At 39.8% G+C, this 19227-nt stretch overlaps 2 protein-coding genes across 2 annotated transcripts in view; one reads left to right on the top strand and one right to left on the bottom strand.

Annotated features, from left to right (window-relative positions):
- LOC133632670 (transcription termination factor 1-like) overlaps positions 1-12196 on the bottom strand; it is a 31390-nt gene extending 19194 nt beyond the window's left edge. The window contains exons 1-4 of the mRNA XM_062025232.1: positions 12015-12196; positions 9754-10336; positions 6013-6137; positions 975-1160 (exon numbers count right to left, since the gene is read on the bottom strand). Of these exons, the coding sequence (XP_061881216.1) occupies positions 975-1160; positions 6013-6137; positions 9754-10289 (847 nt within the window). The 5' untranslated portion in view covers positions 10290-10336; positions 12015-12196. The remainder of the gene's footprint in view (positions 1-974; positions 1161-6012; positions 6138-9753; positions 10337-12014) is intronic.
- LOC133632671 (myosin light chain 4-like) overlaps positions 10317-19227 on the top strand; it is an 11864-nt gene continuing 2953 nt past the window's right edge. The window contains exon 1 of the mRNA XM_062025234.1: positions 10317-10378. The gene's annotated coding sequence lies outside the window, so the exon portion shown is untranslated. The remainder of the gene's footprint in view (positions 10379-19227) is intronic.

Below are 19227 nucleotides of genomic sequence, written 5' to 3'. Positions count from 1 at the left end.
AGTGAGTGTACAAGGTAGATTACAGAATCTAGGATTTAGTGAGTGTACAAGGTAGCACACAGAATCTAGAACATTGTGAATGTACAAGGTCGAAGACAGAATCTACAACATAGTGTGTGTGTACAAGATAGATTACAGAATCTAGGATTTAGTGAGTGTACAAGGTAGCACACAGAATCTAGAACATAGTGAATGTACAAGGACGAAGACAGAATCTAGAACATAGTATGTGCACAAGGTAGATTACAGCATCTAGGACTTAGTGAGTGTACAAGGTAGAATACAGAATCTAGCACTTAGTGAGTGTACAAGGTAGCACACAAATCTAGAAAATAGTTAATGTACAAGGTCGAAAACAGAATCTAGCACAGTGTGTGTACAAGGTAGACTACAGAATCTAGGACTTAGTGAGTGTACAAGGTAGCACACAGAATCTAGAACAGAGTGAATGTACAAGGTAGAAGACAGAATCTAGAACATAGTGTGTGTACAAGGTAGATTACAGAATCTAGAACATAGTGAGTGTACAAGGTAGATTACAGCATCTACAATTTAGTGAGTGTACAAGGTCGAAGACAGAATCTAGAACTTAGTGTACAAGGTCGAAGACAGACTCTAGAACATAGTATGTGTACAAGGTAGATTACAGCATCTACAACTTAGTAAGTGTACAGGGTCGAAGACAGATTCTAGCACTTAGTGTACAAGGTCGAAGACAGACTCAGGAACATAGTGTGTGTACAAGGTAGATTACAGAATCTAGGATTTAGCGAGTGTACAAAGTACAATACAGAATCTAGTACATAGTGTCCATACAAGGTAGCACACAGGATCTAGAACATAGTGTCCATACAAGGTAGAATACAGGATCTAGAACATAGCGTCCATACAAGGTAGAACACACAACCTAGGACATAGTGTGTGTACAAGGCAGAAAATAGCAAACTCGTGGGTCACATGACATGCAGTCCTACCTATGGCCTCCAGGAAGTTATGGTTCACTCGCAACCTTCTGATACCCATCTTCAGGTCGCCGTAGTTCTGAGGGAAGTAAAGCTGATTGGCGGATTCGATGCCCGTCAAGGCCAGGAAGTCTTCGATGTTGTCTTGGATTTGTTGAACCTCATGACGCGTGAAGCGGCCCTGGCGTACAGCCACACCTGGAGCAGGTACAAGTCATCAATACTGCTACTTTCAAGTACTTTGATACTGCTGCAGGCTTTAACAAGTCCAATTTGAGACTTGTTAAAGACCATTATGAATACATTTCACATCTAGACTGACATAAAAGTACAAAAACATGAAGAAAAACTTGAGGCCCAGAATTAATTGTTAAGTATTTGAACGCATTCACTGCATCGGAGAACAAAAACGTTCCACCTAAATAAAAACAGAAGCCTCTCCATCGCTGGGACATCTAGCTCTGTTCTCAGTGGGTACTACGCTATGTTCTCAGCGGGTACTAGGCTCTGTTCTCAGTGGGTACTACGTTATGTTCTCAGCGGGTACGAGGCCCTGTTCTCAGCGGGTACGAGGCTCTGTTCTCAGCGGGTACGAGGCTCTGTTCTGTTCTCAGCGGGTACTAGGCTCTGTTCTCAGCGGGTACGGGGTACTAGGCTCTGTTCTCAGTGGGTACGAGGCTCTGTTCTCAGTGGGTACGAGGCTCTGTTCTCAGTGGGTACGAGGCTCTGTTCTCAGTGGGTACTAGGCCCTGTTCTCAGTGGGTACTAGGCTCTGTTCTCAGTGGGTACTAGGCCCTGTTCTCAGTGGGTACTAGGCCCTGTTCTCAGTGGGTACTAGGCTCTGTTCTCAGCGGGTACGAGGCTCTGTTCTCAGCGGGTACGAGGCTCTGTTCTCAGCGGGTACTAGGCCCTGTTCTCAGTGGGTACTAGGCCCTGTTCTCAGTGGGTACGAGGCTCTGTTCTCAGTGGGTACGAGGCGCCATTTAGCCTTTCTCGAAGAAAAAAATACCCTACGCGTGTGTTGTTTTTGACCGTACTAACCGTTCAAATCGCGGAAAGGATCAACGTTCCTTCAGAGTTCCTCGAGAGGTTATCAAAAAGTGCGGAAAATTGCCAGATTTTACAAAACGACGAGGAGAAAAGCAGCTCACACTCCAGTCCAAGGGAGCAGACTCGAAGAATGCACCAGACTTTGTTAACGTTTCATTTAATATACTTTTAACGTTGATCATTTCCCAAGTATTGTCTTGATATCATTTGTATTTCTTAAACACACATTTGCTACGAGCATTTCGCACCAACTTGGCGAGTCTAAATTAAAGAAGGCAAATGTGAGCAAAACCTAAATGAGATAAGTTTTTACCAAAGGCAGCAATCATAAATGAATCTTTCAGCACGTACACAATGTTGACATCTATAGTTAAATTTTGATAAACAATCATAAATGAATCTTTCAGCACGTACACAATGTTGAACTCTATAGTTATATTTTGATAAACAATCATAAATGAATCCTTCAGCACGTACACAATGTTGACATCTATAGTTATATTTTGATAAACAATCATAAATGAATCTTTCAGCACATACACGATGTTGACATCTATAGTTATATTTTGATAAACAATCATAAATGAATCTTTCAGCACGTACACAATGTTGACATCTATAGTTATATTTTGATAAACAATCATAAATGAATCTTTCAGCACATACACGATGTTGACATCTATAGTTATATTTTGATAAACAATCATAAATTAATCTTTCAGCACATACACAATGTTGACATCTATAGTTATATTTTGACAAACAATCATAAATTAATCTTTCAGCACATACACAATGTTGACATCTATAGTTATATTTTGATAAACAATCATAAATGAATCTTTCAGCACATACACAATGTTGACATCTATAGTTATATTTTGATAAACAACCAAATCAATCTTTCAGCACGTACACAATGTTGACATCTATAGTTATATTTTGATAAAGACGGGGAAAAACAAGCTACTCGTAAACAAACATGGCAGTGGACCCAAAGTTAACTCATGAAATGCAAACTTACCCGAGCAAAACAATGCATATTTATCCGGCAGAGTCTTGATACCAACATCGTTGACCCACCACACACAAAGAAGTCGTAGACCTCCATGATTTTACAAGTTTCCACCACTTTTGTGGTGTAGAATGGTGTCTGGAGCACAATAGTTCCATATGTCTGGGAACGCGACCGACGGATACCGTATTTTCCGCACCATAAGCCGCACCTAAAAACCACAATTTTTCTCAAAAGCTGACAGTGCGGCTTATAACCCGGTGCGCCTTATATATGGATTAATATTAATATTTATTTTCATAAAGTTTAGGTCTCGCAACTACGGTAAACAGCCGCCATCTTTTTCCCCGTAGAAGAGGAAGCGCTTCTTCTTCTACGGTAAGCAACCGCCCCCATAGAAGAGGAAGCGCTTCTTCTTCTACTGTAAGCAACCGCCAAGGTGAGCACCCGCCCCCATAGAAGAAGAAGCGCGCGGATATTACGGTTCATTTCATTTGTGTGTTTCTGTAAAGACCACAAAATGTCTCCTATTAAGAGACACGCGTACAAGGTTCCACTGACTTTTGATATTCCTGTGAACCGCACTGTGGATACAACGGGAGCACGTACAGTGAATATCCGTTAGCTTGCCATGCTAACGGCCAGAAACTTCCACCCACGGTGATATTCAAAAGGAAGACCTTGCCAAAAGAGAACTTTCCAGCCGGCGTCATCATAAAAGCTAACTGGAAGGGATGGATGGATGAAGAAAAGATGAGCGAAGAGACCGGGGTGACTTTTTTCACGCAGCTCCGTCCCTGTTGATCTACGGCTGCATGCGCGTCCACATCACAGATGGTGTCAAAAAACAAGTGAAGCACACCGAAGACGAAGAAGAATTCGAGGGATTTGTGGATGAGTAATAACTTCAGAACGTGAGCTTTAAATGTTTATTTTGTGTGTTGTGTGACATTAAAGGCCTACTGAAAGCCACTACTAGCGACCACGCAGTCTGATAGTTTATATATCAATGATGAAATCTTCACATTGCAACACATGCCAATACGGCCGGGTTAACTTATAAAGTGACATTTTAAAATTCCCGGGAAATATCCGGCTGAAACATCGCATCGTATGATGACGTATGCGCGTGACGAAGTCCGAGTAACGGAAGTTATGGTACCCCGTAGAATCCTATGCAAAAAGCTCTGTTTTAATTTCATAATTCCACAGTATTCTGGACATCTTTTGCAATTTTCTTAATGAACAAAGAAGGCTGCAAAGAAGACAGTTGTAGGTGGGATCGGTGTATTAGCAGCGGACTACAGCAACACAACCAGGAGGACTTTGTTGGAGCGCTAGCCGCGCTAGCCGGCGACTTCACCTTGACTTCCTACGTCTCCGGGCCGCCAAACGCATCGGGTGAAGTCCTTCGTCCTTCTGCCGATCGCTGGAACGCAGGTGAGCACGGGTGTTGATGAGCAAATGAGGGCTGGCTGGCGTAGGTGGAGAGCTAATGTTTTTAGCATAGCTCTGTGCGGTCCGGTTGCTAAGTTAGCTTCAATAGCGTCCTTAGCACAGCATTGTTAACCTTCGCCAGCCTGGAAAGCATTAACCGTGTATTTACATGTCCACGGTTTAATAGTATTGTTGATTTTCTATCTATACTTCCCGTCAGGGGTTTATTTCTTTTGTTTCTATATGCAGTTAAAGCAAGATGCTATCACGTTAGCTCGTAGCTAAAGCATTTCGCCGATGTATTGTCGTGGAGATAAAAGGCACTGAATGTCCATTTCGCGTTCTCGACTCTCATTTTCAAGAGGATATAGTATCCCAGGTGGTTTAAAATACAAATCTGTGATTTACAATAGAAAAAGGAGAGAGTGTGGAATCCAATGAGCCAGCTTGTACCTAAGTTACGGTCAGAGCGAAAAAAGATACGTCCATCGCTGCCTCTCAAGTCCTTCACTGTAACGTTCCTCATCCACGAATCTTTCATCCTCGCTCAAATTAATGGGGTAATCATCACTTTCTCGGTCCGAATCTCTCTCGCTCCATTGTAAACAACGGGGAATTGTGAGGAATACTAGCTCCTGTGACGTCACGCTACTTCCGCTACAGGCAAGGCTTTTTTTTTATCAGCCAGCAAAAGTTGCGAACTTTATCGTCGATTTTCTCTACTAAATCCTTTCAGCAAAAATATGGCAATATCGCGAAATGATCAAGTATGACACATAGAATGGATCTGCTATTCCCGTTTAAATTTTAAAAAATCATTTCAGTAGGCCTTTAACGTTCGTTGAGTTATTGATGTTGCTATTGCTCTGCACTATTTTGAGTGTTACTATTTTCGTGATTGCACATTTGCACGTTACATTTTGGGAGTGAACAGAGTTGTTAGAACGCTGGGTGGTGATATATTATTAAAGTTTGACTGACCTATCCGACTGTTTTTTTTTACATTCCCTTTAGCGCAGCGTAGGTGCGGCTAATTGCACGGGGCGGCTAATAGGTAAACAAAGTTTTGAAATATGCCATTCATTGAAAGTGCGGCTAATAACACGAGGCGGCTTATGGTGCGGAAAATACGGTAATTCTTGACAGGGACGGGAATGGAAAACCGGTGTTCCCAGTGTATCAATTCCTTGGAATCGCTCGCCATCTAATCAAATGGTTCTCTTATTGATCCTTCCGGTTGCGTAATGACATCAGCTTGCACAATGGTTGACTACATTTTACAAGAAAAGACTGCAACAGTAGTTGCCCTTTACCACTTTTCACCAGATCTCGATGGGCCTTAAATGTAAATGATTGCATTTCGGTCTTTTTAAGACGCGGCGGTGAGCCAGTGCTGTCTTTACCACTCTTACAGTTTTACTACCAAATGCAAGCTTATTTAGTGACCACACCACTATGTGAATTGGTTGTCTAAAAAAAAAAAAACCCCACAAAACCTCAGTGCCAGAGAGTAGGGAACAAGAGCGACTGATGGACGGCAAGCGCTACCTTGTTTCCTGAAGACTCGGAAGCGGTGCAGGTCGTGTTTCAGCATCTTCCTGATCTCCTGCTCGGTGCGCTTCCTCACATTCGGAATAAACTCCTCTAATTCCGTCAGCAAGTCACCGTTGGGCCTGAAACACACACACACACGGCATCTTTCATCAATACATCGTTCAATAAGTGTTCACACTGCCATCACCCCTCTTCTCTCAGACGCCAAGTAACTAAGTGGCTACGTAACCATCCATCCATCCACTTTCTACCGCTTGTCCCTTTCGGGGTCGTGGGGGGTGCTGGAGCCTATGTCAGCTGCGTTCGGGCGGAAGGCGGGGTACACCCTGGACAAGTCGCCACCTCATCACAGGGCCAACACAGATAGACAACATTCACACACTAGGGCCAATTGAGTGTTGCCAATCAACTTATCCCCAGGTGCATGTCTTTGGAGGTGGGAGGGGCCTATCCCCAGGTGCATGTCTTTGGAGGTGGGAGTGGCCTATCCCCAGGTGCATGTCTTTGGAGGTGGGAGGGGCCTATCCCCAGGTGCATGTCTTTGGAGGTGGGAGGGGCCTATCCCCAGGTGCATGTCTTTGGAGGTGGGAGGTCAGCCGGAGTAGAACCCACGCAGTCACGGGGAGAACATGCAAACTCCACACAGAAAGATCCCGAGCCCGGGATTGAACTCAGGACCTTCGTGTTGTGAGGCACATGCACTAACCCAGACCTGGGCATTCTGCGGCCCGCATCCGGCCCTTTGTGCGTCCCTGTCCGGCCCGCATGAGGCCAATTATTTTACGCCCTTTACCACAACAGAGGTCATGAGGGCTCTAAAGCAACTTAAACCTAGAAAGCCAGCTGGCTCAGATAAGTTGGAGCCGATCTTTTTAAAGTTGGCAGCTGAAATTATAGCTGAACCACTGACTCACATTTTTAACCTTACTCTAATTTCAAATGAAATCCCTTTGGATTGGAAATCTGCCCTTGTAATCCCCCTATTAAAAGGAGGTGACCCTAGTAATCTAAATAATTACAGACCGATCTCTAAACTCTCTGTTCTGGCAAAAGTGCTTGAATCCCTTATCAGTGAACAGATAAAAGACTTTTTGGACACCAACTTTATCCTGTCACCATTTCAGTCAGGTTTCCGCAGAAATCACAGTACTGTTACTGCCGCTATGAAGTTTATAAATGATGTAACTGAAGCTCTTGACAAGAAGCAGTGCTGTCTGTCCCTCTTTATTGACTTTTCAAAGGCATTTGATACTGTTGATCATGTCATTTTAATCAAATGTCTTTCAGCTATTGGTTTTTCTCAGCAAGCAGTTGGATGGTTTGCAAATTACCTCACAAGTAGAACTCAGGCTGTTCAGATAGAAGGTTCCTCCTCGGACGTACTGCAAGTGAAAAAGGGTGTCCCTCAAGGTTCTGTGTTGGGCCCATTATTATTCACTATTTACATAAATAATCTTGGACAGAATATTCCAAACTCAACTTTCCATTTCTATGCTGATGATACTGTCATATACTGCACAGCACCCACTCCTGCTGAGGCCTTTAAATATCTACTGTCATATACTGTACAGCACCCACTCCTGCTGAGGCCTTTAAATATCTACAACATGCATTTGACAGAGTACAAGAACAACTTTGCTATCTTCAACTGGTTTTAAATGCAGAGAAAACAAAATGTATGTTCTTTACCACATCAAAAACTGTAAGATCAGCACTGTGTGAGAACATTTTAACAAGAAATGGGCAACAAATTATGTTAGTATGTGCTTTTAAATATTTAGGATTTTTAATTGATGACCACTTGAGTTTTAAGGAGCACATTCAGTATGTTGTAAAAAAACTGAAACTTTTACTGGGATTTTATTATAGAAACAAGTCTTGCTTTTCTTTTAATGTGAAACAGAAATTGGTGGAAACAACCTTCTTACCTGTTATTGACTATGGAGATGTGTTGTACATGAATGCTACTGCTGGTTGTCTCCACAAGCTGGATAGTGTGTACCACGGTGCACTGAGATTTATCACCAACTGCGCTCCCCTTACTCACCATTGCGTATTATACTCAATGGTTAACTGGACATCTTTATGTGCTCGACGCCTCAATCATTGGTATGTTTTCATCTACAAAACCATTCTGGGTATCACTCCATCTTATCTGTCTTGTCTTTTAACAAAGAAACAAGGAAGTCACAATCTTCGTTCAATGAATGTTCTGCAATTTGTCGTCCCCAAAGTAAGAACTGAACTGGGCAAGAAAGCATTTAGGTTTTCAGCAGCGAAGGCTTGGAATAACCTACAATCGAATATTAAACTTCAAACCCTTGTTACGTTGAATGAGTTTAAAGCTTCTGTGAAAGGACTGCAGTCTACCTTGTCTGTATGCACATGTGTTATGTGAGCAAGTTTTAATGTCGTAAATGTTAAGTTTTATGTATTTGTTTACTGTTTTTAATGTAACCTTGCTGCTGCCCTCTTGGCCAGGTCTCCCTTGGAAAAGAGATCTTTGATCTCAATGGGATTTTACCTGGTTAAATAAAGGCTAATAATAATAATAATAAATAATAAATTACAAAATAAATTTGAAAAAGTATCTATGTCGAGTGTGCAATACAACGGTGCTGCTTTTGTTTTGAAAATCGTTATTTGTATTACTTCCGTGTGGACGTATGCGTGTGCGTGATTGTGAGTGAATGTGAACAGCTGCAATCACAAATTACAAAATAAAGTTGAAAAAAACATCTATGTCGTGCGCGCAATACAACTGCGCTGCTTTTATTTTGAAAAGTATTATTTATGGGCGTGTGTCCGTGTGTGACCTGCGAGTGAAGGTGCACAGCGACAAGTGATGCACGGTTTACACCCGAGACGCTAAAAAGAGAAAAGTAGATGAGGAATGGCGTGTTTTCAACAAGACATGGACTGCCAAGCAACGTTCCCTCTAAGGTGCGCGCCTGCGCAATTGCGCACTGCTCAAGCGTACGCTGCGCGCAGCAAATATATGCCGCGCACCAAATCAAATCCCATATGAATTGTAAACAAAATAAACACATTTATTCTGTGTCATTTTGCAATGCAATTCTGAGTGACAGTGACAACAAGCGGCCCTAACGGTGTTCGTCAACACCGTTCAATTGAACACCGTTCAATTATTGTAACGTCTATCGAGATGCTTCGAGGCCAGGAATTATATCGATCACTTTATTGAGCAAAACTGTTTATATTCGGACATAACCACACCAAAAACACGAGTAAAACAATTCTATCTGGAAAAACTAGTCATTTTCTGCCGCACAAACCAGGCCAAAAGCAACTTGTCATCTGTCACCAACACGCATAGCACTAAACCACTGGTGCGTTTATGGCCACACAAAAAGTCGGACAACTCAAACACCACACAAAGTTACACTATGACTCCTCAGTCATACGTGTGCTTACTTTACTGTCATTTATTATTAATGATAATTTATTTATATTAGTCATGGAATGCTGTTACACACACTATGTTGAAGTATTACTATTATTATTATTATTATAATTTATCTTACGGTATATATCAAAAATAATATTGAGCAAAATGGAATTGAAATATTGTCGATGTGGCCCTCCAGCAGTGCTCGGGTAGCTCACGCGGCCCCCGGTAAAAATTAATTGCCCACCCCTGCACTAACCCCTCTTCCACCGTGCTGCCCTGGCTACGTAACCACGGTGACGAAAAGTGAGTGAATGAGAACTCACCGGTCGTCGTCATCGTCGTCGTCGTTATCGCTCTCACACACTTCTTCTCTGCGCCTCTTCGCTTTTTTCTTTTTGCTCTTCTTCACCTTTTCCACACAAATGTTGCCTTCTCCGCTGTTGGCCGTTGCCGTGACAACGTTGTCCTCCTGTGTCTGCGTGTCAACAACGTCCATGGCAACGGTCTGGCCTGCTGTTGTCGTGGCGCCGTCAAGCCCACGCTTCCTCTTCTTCTTCTTCTCCATCTTCTTTGTTTCTACCTGTATGGTTGCCATGGTGACCGGTGGTGCTGTCTCTTCCTTCTTCTTCTTCTTCTTGCAAACACTCACTAAGCTACCTTTTTCTTCCTCTTTCTCTCGTTTCTTCTTCTTCTTCTTCTTCTTGTCGGTGCACACTTCAGCAACAACCGGGCTGTCTTTTTCTTTTTCTCGCTTCTTTTTCTTCTTCTTCTTCTTCATCGGAGGTGTGTCGATGTGGTCCAGCGTGGCAACTTCCGACCGCGCCCTCTTCTTATGTGTGCAGTCTGCCTCAACGCTCATGGGAAAAATCAGCGGCGGACCAGATGAGTCTAGACGCCTTAATCGATCTGCAAAACAACATTTGAGAGTAAAGACAACTTGGACGACAGGTAAAAAGCAACTAAGTAGTCGGTGACGACGACAGATGCAAAGCTGAAAATTGAAGCAGCAATGTTATTGAGCACAAAATTCAAAACAGTCCCAAAATGATTGCCATGGCTGTATCCCTTTTCTTTTAATGTAGTATATTTTTGTGTATTAGCACACACAGTGGTGGTCAAAAGTCTACATACACTTGTAAAGAACATCCTGTCATGGCTGTCTGGAGTTTCCAACTCTTATTATTTTGTGATGTAGTGATTGGAGCACAAAAAACATTCATGAAGTTTGCTTCTTTTATGAATTTATTATGGCTCTACTGAAAATGTGAGGGTCAAAAGTATACATACAGCAATGTTAATATTTGCTTGGCAAGTTGACCTGCAATAAGGCGCTTTTGGTAGCCATCCACAAGCTTCTGCTTGACCACTTGACCACTAAATTGCTGCAGTTCAGCTAAATGTGTTGCTTTTCTGACATGGACTTGTTTCTTCAGCATTGTCCACACCTTTAAGTCAGGACTTTGGGAAGGCCATTCTAAAACCTTCATTCTAGCCTGATTTAGCCATTCCTTTAACACCTTTTGTCCTCCAAACATATTGCTGGGTGTTGTGGCCAAACAGCTCCATTTTTGTTTCATGTGACCACAGAACTTTCCTCCAGAAAGTCTTATCTTTGTCCACGTGATGTCAGATGAATAAAAAATGTAGCTGTTTGGCCACAATACCCAGCAATATGTTTGGAGGAGAAAAGGTGAAGCCTTTACTCCCAGGAACACCCACCCTACCGTCAAGCATGGTGGTGGTAGTATTATGCTCTGGGCCTGTTTTGCTGCTTTAAATGGGACAATGAAAAAGGAGGATTAGCTCCAAATTGTTCAGGACAAGCTAAAATCATCAGTCCGGAGGTTGGGTCTTGTTGGGTGTTCCAACAGGACAATGACCCCAAACACACCTCAAAAGTGGTAAAGGAATGGCTAAATCAGGCTAGAATGAAGGTTTTAGAATGGCCTTCCCAAAGTCCTGACTTAAAGGTGTGGACAATGCTGAAGAAACAAGTCCATGTCAGAAAAGCAACACATTTAGCTGAACTGCAGCAATTTAGTGGTCAAGTAGAAGCTTGTGGATGGCTACCAAAAGCGCCTTATTGCAGGTCAACTTGCCAAGGGACATTGTAAGCAAATATTAACATTGCTGTATGTATACTTTTGACCCTCACATTTTCAGTAGACACATAATAAATTCATAAAAGAAGCAAACTTCATGAATGTTTTTTGTGAGCAACAAGTATGTGCTCCAATCACTACATCACAACAAAATAAGAGTTGGAAACTCCAGACAGCCATGACAGGATGTTCTTTACAAGTGTATGTACACTTTTGACCACCACTGTGTGTGTGTGTGTGTATTGAACGTGTACATGTTTGTGTTTGTAGTCCAACTTTCATTGACGCCATTACACTTCTTTATATGTGCCAACCTACATCCAAAATAAATAAATAAAGAGTTGAATGTGACTCACAATCGTCTACTATGAAAAAGGAAGTTTCCCATTTAGGATTTCACAAGTCGTTTTTAAGTCAAGTTGAACAAGCCAAACATTATTGTGAAAAGACAACAAAGTACGACTATGTAAGAAGATAAATACCTCCTTAAGAAGTTGCACGCACGTTCGTCCACGTTAGCCACGCACTTGGTTACGATGTTGTAAAGTCTTCATAGCTGGAAAAAACTAAGAAAAATATTTTAAATGCCGTTGATTTGTATCGTTTGTTCCACACGTGCGAAGGCGGAAGTACGCGTATGGGTCTGACTGCTTCCTGTTTAGACACGGCGCATGCGTCAGAGCGTCTCCGAACCGTTTGGCTGCTACGTCAACATCGCCGCCATATTGGTCAGGGCAGAGCCGGTCTTTTTTTTATTTTTTTTTTTTAAATTTTTAAATTTTATAAACCTTTATTTATAAATTGCAACATTTACAAACAGTTTAGAAATAATAATAATCAAAATAAGTACAAAAACAGTACAAAACAGCGCCAGGGGGTTGTAAACTCAAAGTAACTAAAATAGAATGCAAAAAATTAATATATATATATATATATATATATATATATATATATATATATATATATATATATATATATATATATATATATATATATATATATATGTATATATATATATATATATATATATATATATATATATATATATATATATATATATATATATATATATATATATATATATATATATATATATATATATATATATATATATATATATATATATATATATATATATATATATATATATATATACATACATATAAGGATTGACATCAATCTGTCAATCCTTTCCGTATCCGGGCCAGGTAAGGTTACAAGTTTCAAGTTTCAAGAACAATTACAATAGTAGTGAATATCATTTAAAGATATTGGTAAGTGAAAAGGTCCCCCAAATAAGCTAGAAGAAGCTTTTGACAGGGGGTCCAGAGGACAGTATATACAGGAATGATGAAAAATGGTAGCAAGCACAACAACAACAACAAAACAAACAAACAACAGCAACACTATATGATAAACACAAGATAATAATACTAAAGCACGCATACACATACACACATACATTCATTCGACCATGCAAAACCCAACAGTAGTCAACCCCACATGAAGCATTAGAGATAGGTGGTTAATAGGTAAGTTTTCAGTTTCTTTTTGAAGTTGGAGAATGGATACTGCATCTTGAGGCTCTCATTAAGGGGCGTCATGGCGTAGTGGGTAGAGCGCCCGTGTCAGAAACCTGAGGGTTGCAGGTTCGCTCCCCGCCTCTTACCATGCCGTTGTGTCCTTGGGCAGGACACTTCACCCTTGCCCCCGGTGCCGCTCACACCGGTGAATGAATGTTGAATGAATGATAGGTGGTGGTCGGAGGGGCCGTAGGCGCAAATTGGCAGCCACGCTTCCGTCAGTCTACCCCAGGGCAGCTGTGGCTACGAAAGTAGCTTACCACCACTAGGTGTGAATGAATGATGGGTTTTTAACATGTTAAGCGACTTTGGGTACTTAGAAAAGCGCTATATAAATCCCAGTTATTATTATTATTATTATTAAGCCGGTTCCTAATCTTAGGTCCCCTGCATACAACACTTCGATCGGTACAAGCCAGTAGACGATGTTTACCTGATATCAGATCTAAGTTACGAGTGTTGTGGGCATGCTGGGGATGGTAGATAGGAACCAAGCTACAGTTGACTCAACACAGGTTCCCTGTGTTGAGTCAAATTAAGCCGCAGGCTCCACTCCTGGTGGTGCCCTTCCGTCAATTCCTTTAATTGGGAAGGGCAGCACGGTGGAACAGGGGTTAGTGCATGTGCCTCACAATACCAAGGTCCAGAGCAGTCCTGGGTTCAATCCCATCAATGTGTGATGACTGTATTATGATGATAGTATATATGATAGTATATATCTGTATCATGAATCAATTTAAGTGGACCCCGACTTAAACAAGTTGAAAAACTTATTCGGGTGTTACCATTTAGTGGTAAATTGTACGGAATATGTACTTCACTGTGCAACCTACTAATAAAAGTCTCAATCAATCAATCAATCGGCATCTTTCTGTGTGGGGTTTGCATGTTCTCCCCAAGACTACGTGGGTTCTCTCAGGGTACTCCGACTTCCTCCCACCTCCAAAGACATGCACCTGGGGATAGGCCCCTCCCACCTCCAAAGACATGCACCTGGGGATAGGCCCCTCCCACCTCCAAAGACATGCACCTGGGGATAGGTTGATTGGCAACACTAAATGGTCCCTAGTGTGTGAATGTGAGTGTGAATGTTGTCTGTCTATCTGTGTTGGCCCTGTGATGAGGTGGCGACTTGTCCAGGGTGTACCCCGCCTTCCGCCCGAATGCAGCTGAGATAGGCTCCAGCACACCCCGCTACCCCAAAAAGGGACAAGCGGTAGAAAATGGATGGATGGATATATATATATATATATACTTTATATATATATATATATATATATATATATATATATATATATATATATATATATATATATATATATATATATATATATATATATATATATATATATATATATGTATATATATATATATATATATATATACGTATATTAGGGGTGTGGTAAAAAATCGATTTGAATTCGAATCGCGATTCTTACGTTGTGTGATTCAGAATCGATTCTCATTTTTAAAAAAATCGATTTTTTTATTTATTTATTTATTTAAATGAATCAATCCAACAAAACAATACACAGCAATAACATAACAATGCAATCCAATTCCAAAAGCAGACCCGAGCCAGCAACACTCAGAAGTGCAATAAACAGAGCAATTGAGAGGAGACACAAACACCACACAGAACAAACCAAAAGTAGTAAAACAAAAATGAATATTATCAACAACAGTATCAATATTAATTACAATTTCAACATAGCAGTGATTAAAAATCCCTCATTGACGTTATCATTAGACATTTATAAAAAAAAAGAACAATAGTGTGGCAGTGGCTTACACTTGCATCGCATCTCTTAAGCTTGACAACACACTGTGTCCAATATTTTCACAAAGATAAAATAAGTCATATTTTTGGTTCATTTAATAGTTCAAACAAATGTACATTATTGGAATCAGTTGATAAAACATTGTCCTTTACAATTATAAAAGCTTTTTACTCTGCTTGCATGTCAGCAGACTGGGGTAGATCCTGCTGAAATCTATGTATTCCATGAATAGACAATCCTTTTCAATCGGGAAAAAAAATCGTTTTTGAATCGAGAATCGTGTTGAATTGAAAAAAATATCGATTTTGAATCGAATCGTGACCCCAAAAATCGATATTGAATCGAATCGTGGGACACCCAAAGATTCACACTTATATATATATATATATATATATATATATATATATATATATATATATATATATATATATATATATATATATATATATATATATATATATATTAGAGATGTCCGATAATATCGGCCTGCCAATATTATCGGCCGATAAATGCTTTAAAATGTAATATCGGAAATTATCGGTATCGTTTTTTTTATTATCTGTATCGTTTTTTTTATTTTTTTTATTAAATCAACATAAAAAAACACAAGATACACTTACAATTAGTGCACCAACCCAAAAAACCTCCTTCCCCCCATTCACACAAAAGGGTTGTTTCTTTCTGTTATTAATATTCTGCTTCCTACATTATACAGATATCAATATATATCAATACAGTCTGCAAGGGATACAGTCCGTAAGCACACATGATTGTGCGTGCTGCTGCTCCACTAATAGTACTAACCTTTAACAGTTAATTTTACTCATTTTCATTAATTACTAGTTTCTATGTAACTGTTTTTATATTGTTTTACTTTCTTTTTTATTCAAGAAATTTTTAAAAATTTATTTATCTTATTTTATTATTATTTTTAAAAAAGGACCTTATCTTCGCCATACCTGGTTGTCCAAATTAGGCATAATAATGTGTTAATTCCACGACTGTATATATCGGTATCGGTTAATATCGGTATCGGTAATTAAAGAGTTGGACAATATCGGAATATCGGATATCGGCAAAAAGCCATTATCGGACATCCCTAATATATATATATATATATATATATATATATATATATATATATATATATATATATATATATATATATATATATACAGGTAAAAGCCAGTAAATTAGAATATTTTGAAAAACTTGATTTATTTCAGTAATTGCATTCAAAAGGTGTAACTTGTACATTATATTTATTCATTGCACACAGACTGATGCATTCAAATGTTTGTTTCATTTAATTTTGATGATTTGAAGTGGCAACAAATGAAAATCCAAAATTCCGTGTGTCACAAAATTAGAATATTACTTAAGGCTAATACAAAAAAGGGATTTTTAGAAATGTTGGCCAACTGAAAAGTATGAAAATGAAAAATATGAGCATGTACAATACTCAATACTTGGTTGGAGCTCCTTTTGCCTCAATTACTGCGTTAATGCGGCGTGGCATGGAGTCGATGAGTTTCTGGCACTGCTCAGGTGTTATGAGAGCCCAGGTTGCTCTGATAGTGGCCTTCAACTCTTCTGCGTTTTTGGGTCTGGCATTCTGCATCTTCCTTTTCACAATACCCCACAGATTTTCTATGGGGCTAAGGTCAGGGGAGTTGGCGGGCCAATTTAGAACAGAAATACCATGGTCCGTAAACCAGGCACGGGTAGATTTTGCGCTGTGTGCAGGCGCCAAGTCCTGTTGGAACTTGAAATCTCCATCTCCATAGAGCAGGTCAGCAGCAGGAAGCATGAAGTGCTCTAAAACTTGCTGGTAGACGGCTGCGTTGACCCTGGATCTCAGGAAACAGAGTGGACCGACACCAGCAGATGACATGGCACCCCAAACCATCACTGATGGTGGAAACTTTACACTAGACTTCAGGCAACGTGGATCCTGTGCCTCTCCTGTCTTCCTCCAGACTCTGGGACCTCGATTTCCAAAGGAAATGCAAAATTTGCTTTCGTCAGAAAACATGACTTTGGACCACTCAGCAGCAGTCCAGCTCTTTTTTCCAGGGTCAACGCAGCCGTCTACCAGCAAGTTTTAGAGCACTTCATGCTTCCTGCTGCTGACCTGCTCTATGGAGATGGAGATTTCAAGTTCCAACAGGACTTGGCGCCTGCACACAGCGCAAAATCTACCCGTGCCTGGTTTACGGACCATGGTATTTCTGTTCTAAATTGGCCCGCCAACTCCCCTGACCTTAGCCCCATAGAAAATCTGTGGGGTATTGTGAAAAGGAAGATGCAGAATGCCAGACCCAAAAACGCAGAAGAGTTGAAGGCCACTATCAGAGCAACCTGGGCTCTCATAACACCTGAGCAGTGCCAGAAACTCATCGACTCCATGCCACGCCGCATTAACGCAGTAATTGAGGCAAAAGGAGCTCCAACCAAGTATTGAGTATTGTACATGCTCATATTTTTCATTTTCATACTTTTCAGTTGGCCAACATTTCTAAAAATCCCTTTTTTGTATTAGCCTTAAGTAATATTCTAATTTTGTGACACACGGAATTTTGGATTTTCATTTGTTGCCACTTCAAATCATCAAAATTAAATGAAATAAACATTTGAATGCATCAGTCTGTGTGCAATGAATAAATATAATGTACAAGTTACACCTTTTGAATGCAATTACTGAAATAAATCAAGTTTTTCAAAATATTCTAATTTACTGGCTTTTACCTGTATATATATATATATATATATATATATATATATATATAAAACAACGTCTTTCAAATAGTGTCTTATCCAATTCATCTCCAAGGTGTTGTTTAGTGTAGTGAAATCCAGAAAGTTTAGACCACTGCAGTCTTTTTCTTCTTACACATGTTAACGACTACGAAGACCAGGAGGAAGTCGCTACTACTACAAAATAAAAGTCGCGGCACCTTAAAAATGAGTGTTGTTTTTTTTACGTGAAAGTAAATTAAAATAATATAATGCATGCTTGGATGTCCATATCGTGATGTATTTGGGAGGGTTCTAATCTTTTAATGGCTTTCTATTCATTTACCATGAATTGATTAACGTGGACCCCGACTTAAACAAGTTGAAAAACGTATTGTGGTGTTACCATTTAGTGGTCAATTGTACGGAATATGTACTGTACTGTGCAATCTACTAATAAAAGTCTCAATATAGCCTATTATTTGCGTACTATTGACAAGTGATGCAACGAAAATTCGTCCGTCTTAAAGAGAAACCGAAACCGGAAGTTGTCATGGAATATCCATCTTCGCCGGCGATTGCGTTTTTCCGGCGCACACGAATGACGTGACTCGACTAAAGGTGACGTAAACATTACATTGAGGTCGTCATTATCTTCTTTAGTTGCTTTATTGCGTTTACAACCCCTGGCACTGTTTTGTACTGTTTTTGTATATACATGTTGAATTTGATAAATTAAGCTTTTGTAAATAAAAAACAAACAAACACGTAAAAAAACAATTTAAAAAAAATAAAAATCATTTTTGTCATCTTGCATTTAGACTGAAGTCACATTTGAAAAGATCACATTTCAATGGGATTCAGGACTACCTCCTGCTGTGCCCTGAATCTGATGCCAAGAGATCAGATTTGAAGCACTTTGGAGCGTTTAGACTGGCAACATTAGATCTGTGTCCCTTGAGGGCAAACAAATCCGATTGTAAACGGGCCCTTCATAATCACACTGGTCACCCGATTCAAAAAGAATAAGAAATTGTTGAGATAGACCAACATTTGACTTTTGGAATTGAGAGAACGATGTGGAACAAAACAAAAGTTGCCAATAAGAGCAGAGAAACAGTAAACTATTCCAATCAGCTCTGATGATGACATAAAGCATAACATTAATTACAAGGCTAAACTGAACTGTGTTGATTCCAATATGGAACACAAATAACAAATCATGTAAACGTAAACACAGTTTGACTTCATCCTAACACAATAAAGAACATATTTCAAAGAAAATTAACCTAAAAATCTAGGGGTGCCAAAAAAAAAAGATTTTTGAATTAACCGCGATTCTTATTTGTAGCAATTCTTAATCGATTAAAAAAAAAATAATCAATAATCGATTCCCCCCCCCCGACCCCCAACCCCACCCCCACCCCAATCTGTCCTGTCCAGCCACTCAGGGGTATTGAGCACTGTATAACGGATAAACCACAGAAACCTCGACTATATATATATATATATATATATATATATATATATATATACATATATATATATATATATATATATATATATATATATATATATATATATATATATATATA

This window comes from Entelurus aequoreus, linkage group LG17 (assembly GCF_033978785.1).
Source record: "Entelurus aequoreus isolate RoL-2023_Sb linkage group LG17, RoL_Eaeq_v1.1, whole genome shotgun sequence".
Classification (NCBI taxonomy): Eukaryota; Metazoa; Chordata; class Actinopteri; order Syngnathiformes; family Syngnathidae; genus Entelurus; species Entelurus aequoreus.
The sequence above is the reverse complement of the archived record's forward strand: the minus strand, read 5'-3'. Positions and strand labels throughout refer to the sequence as shown.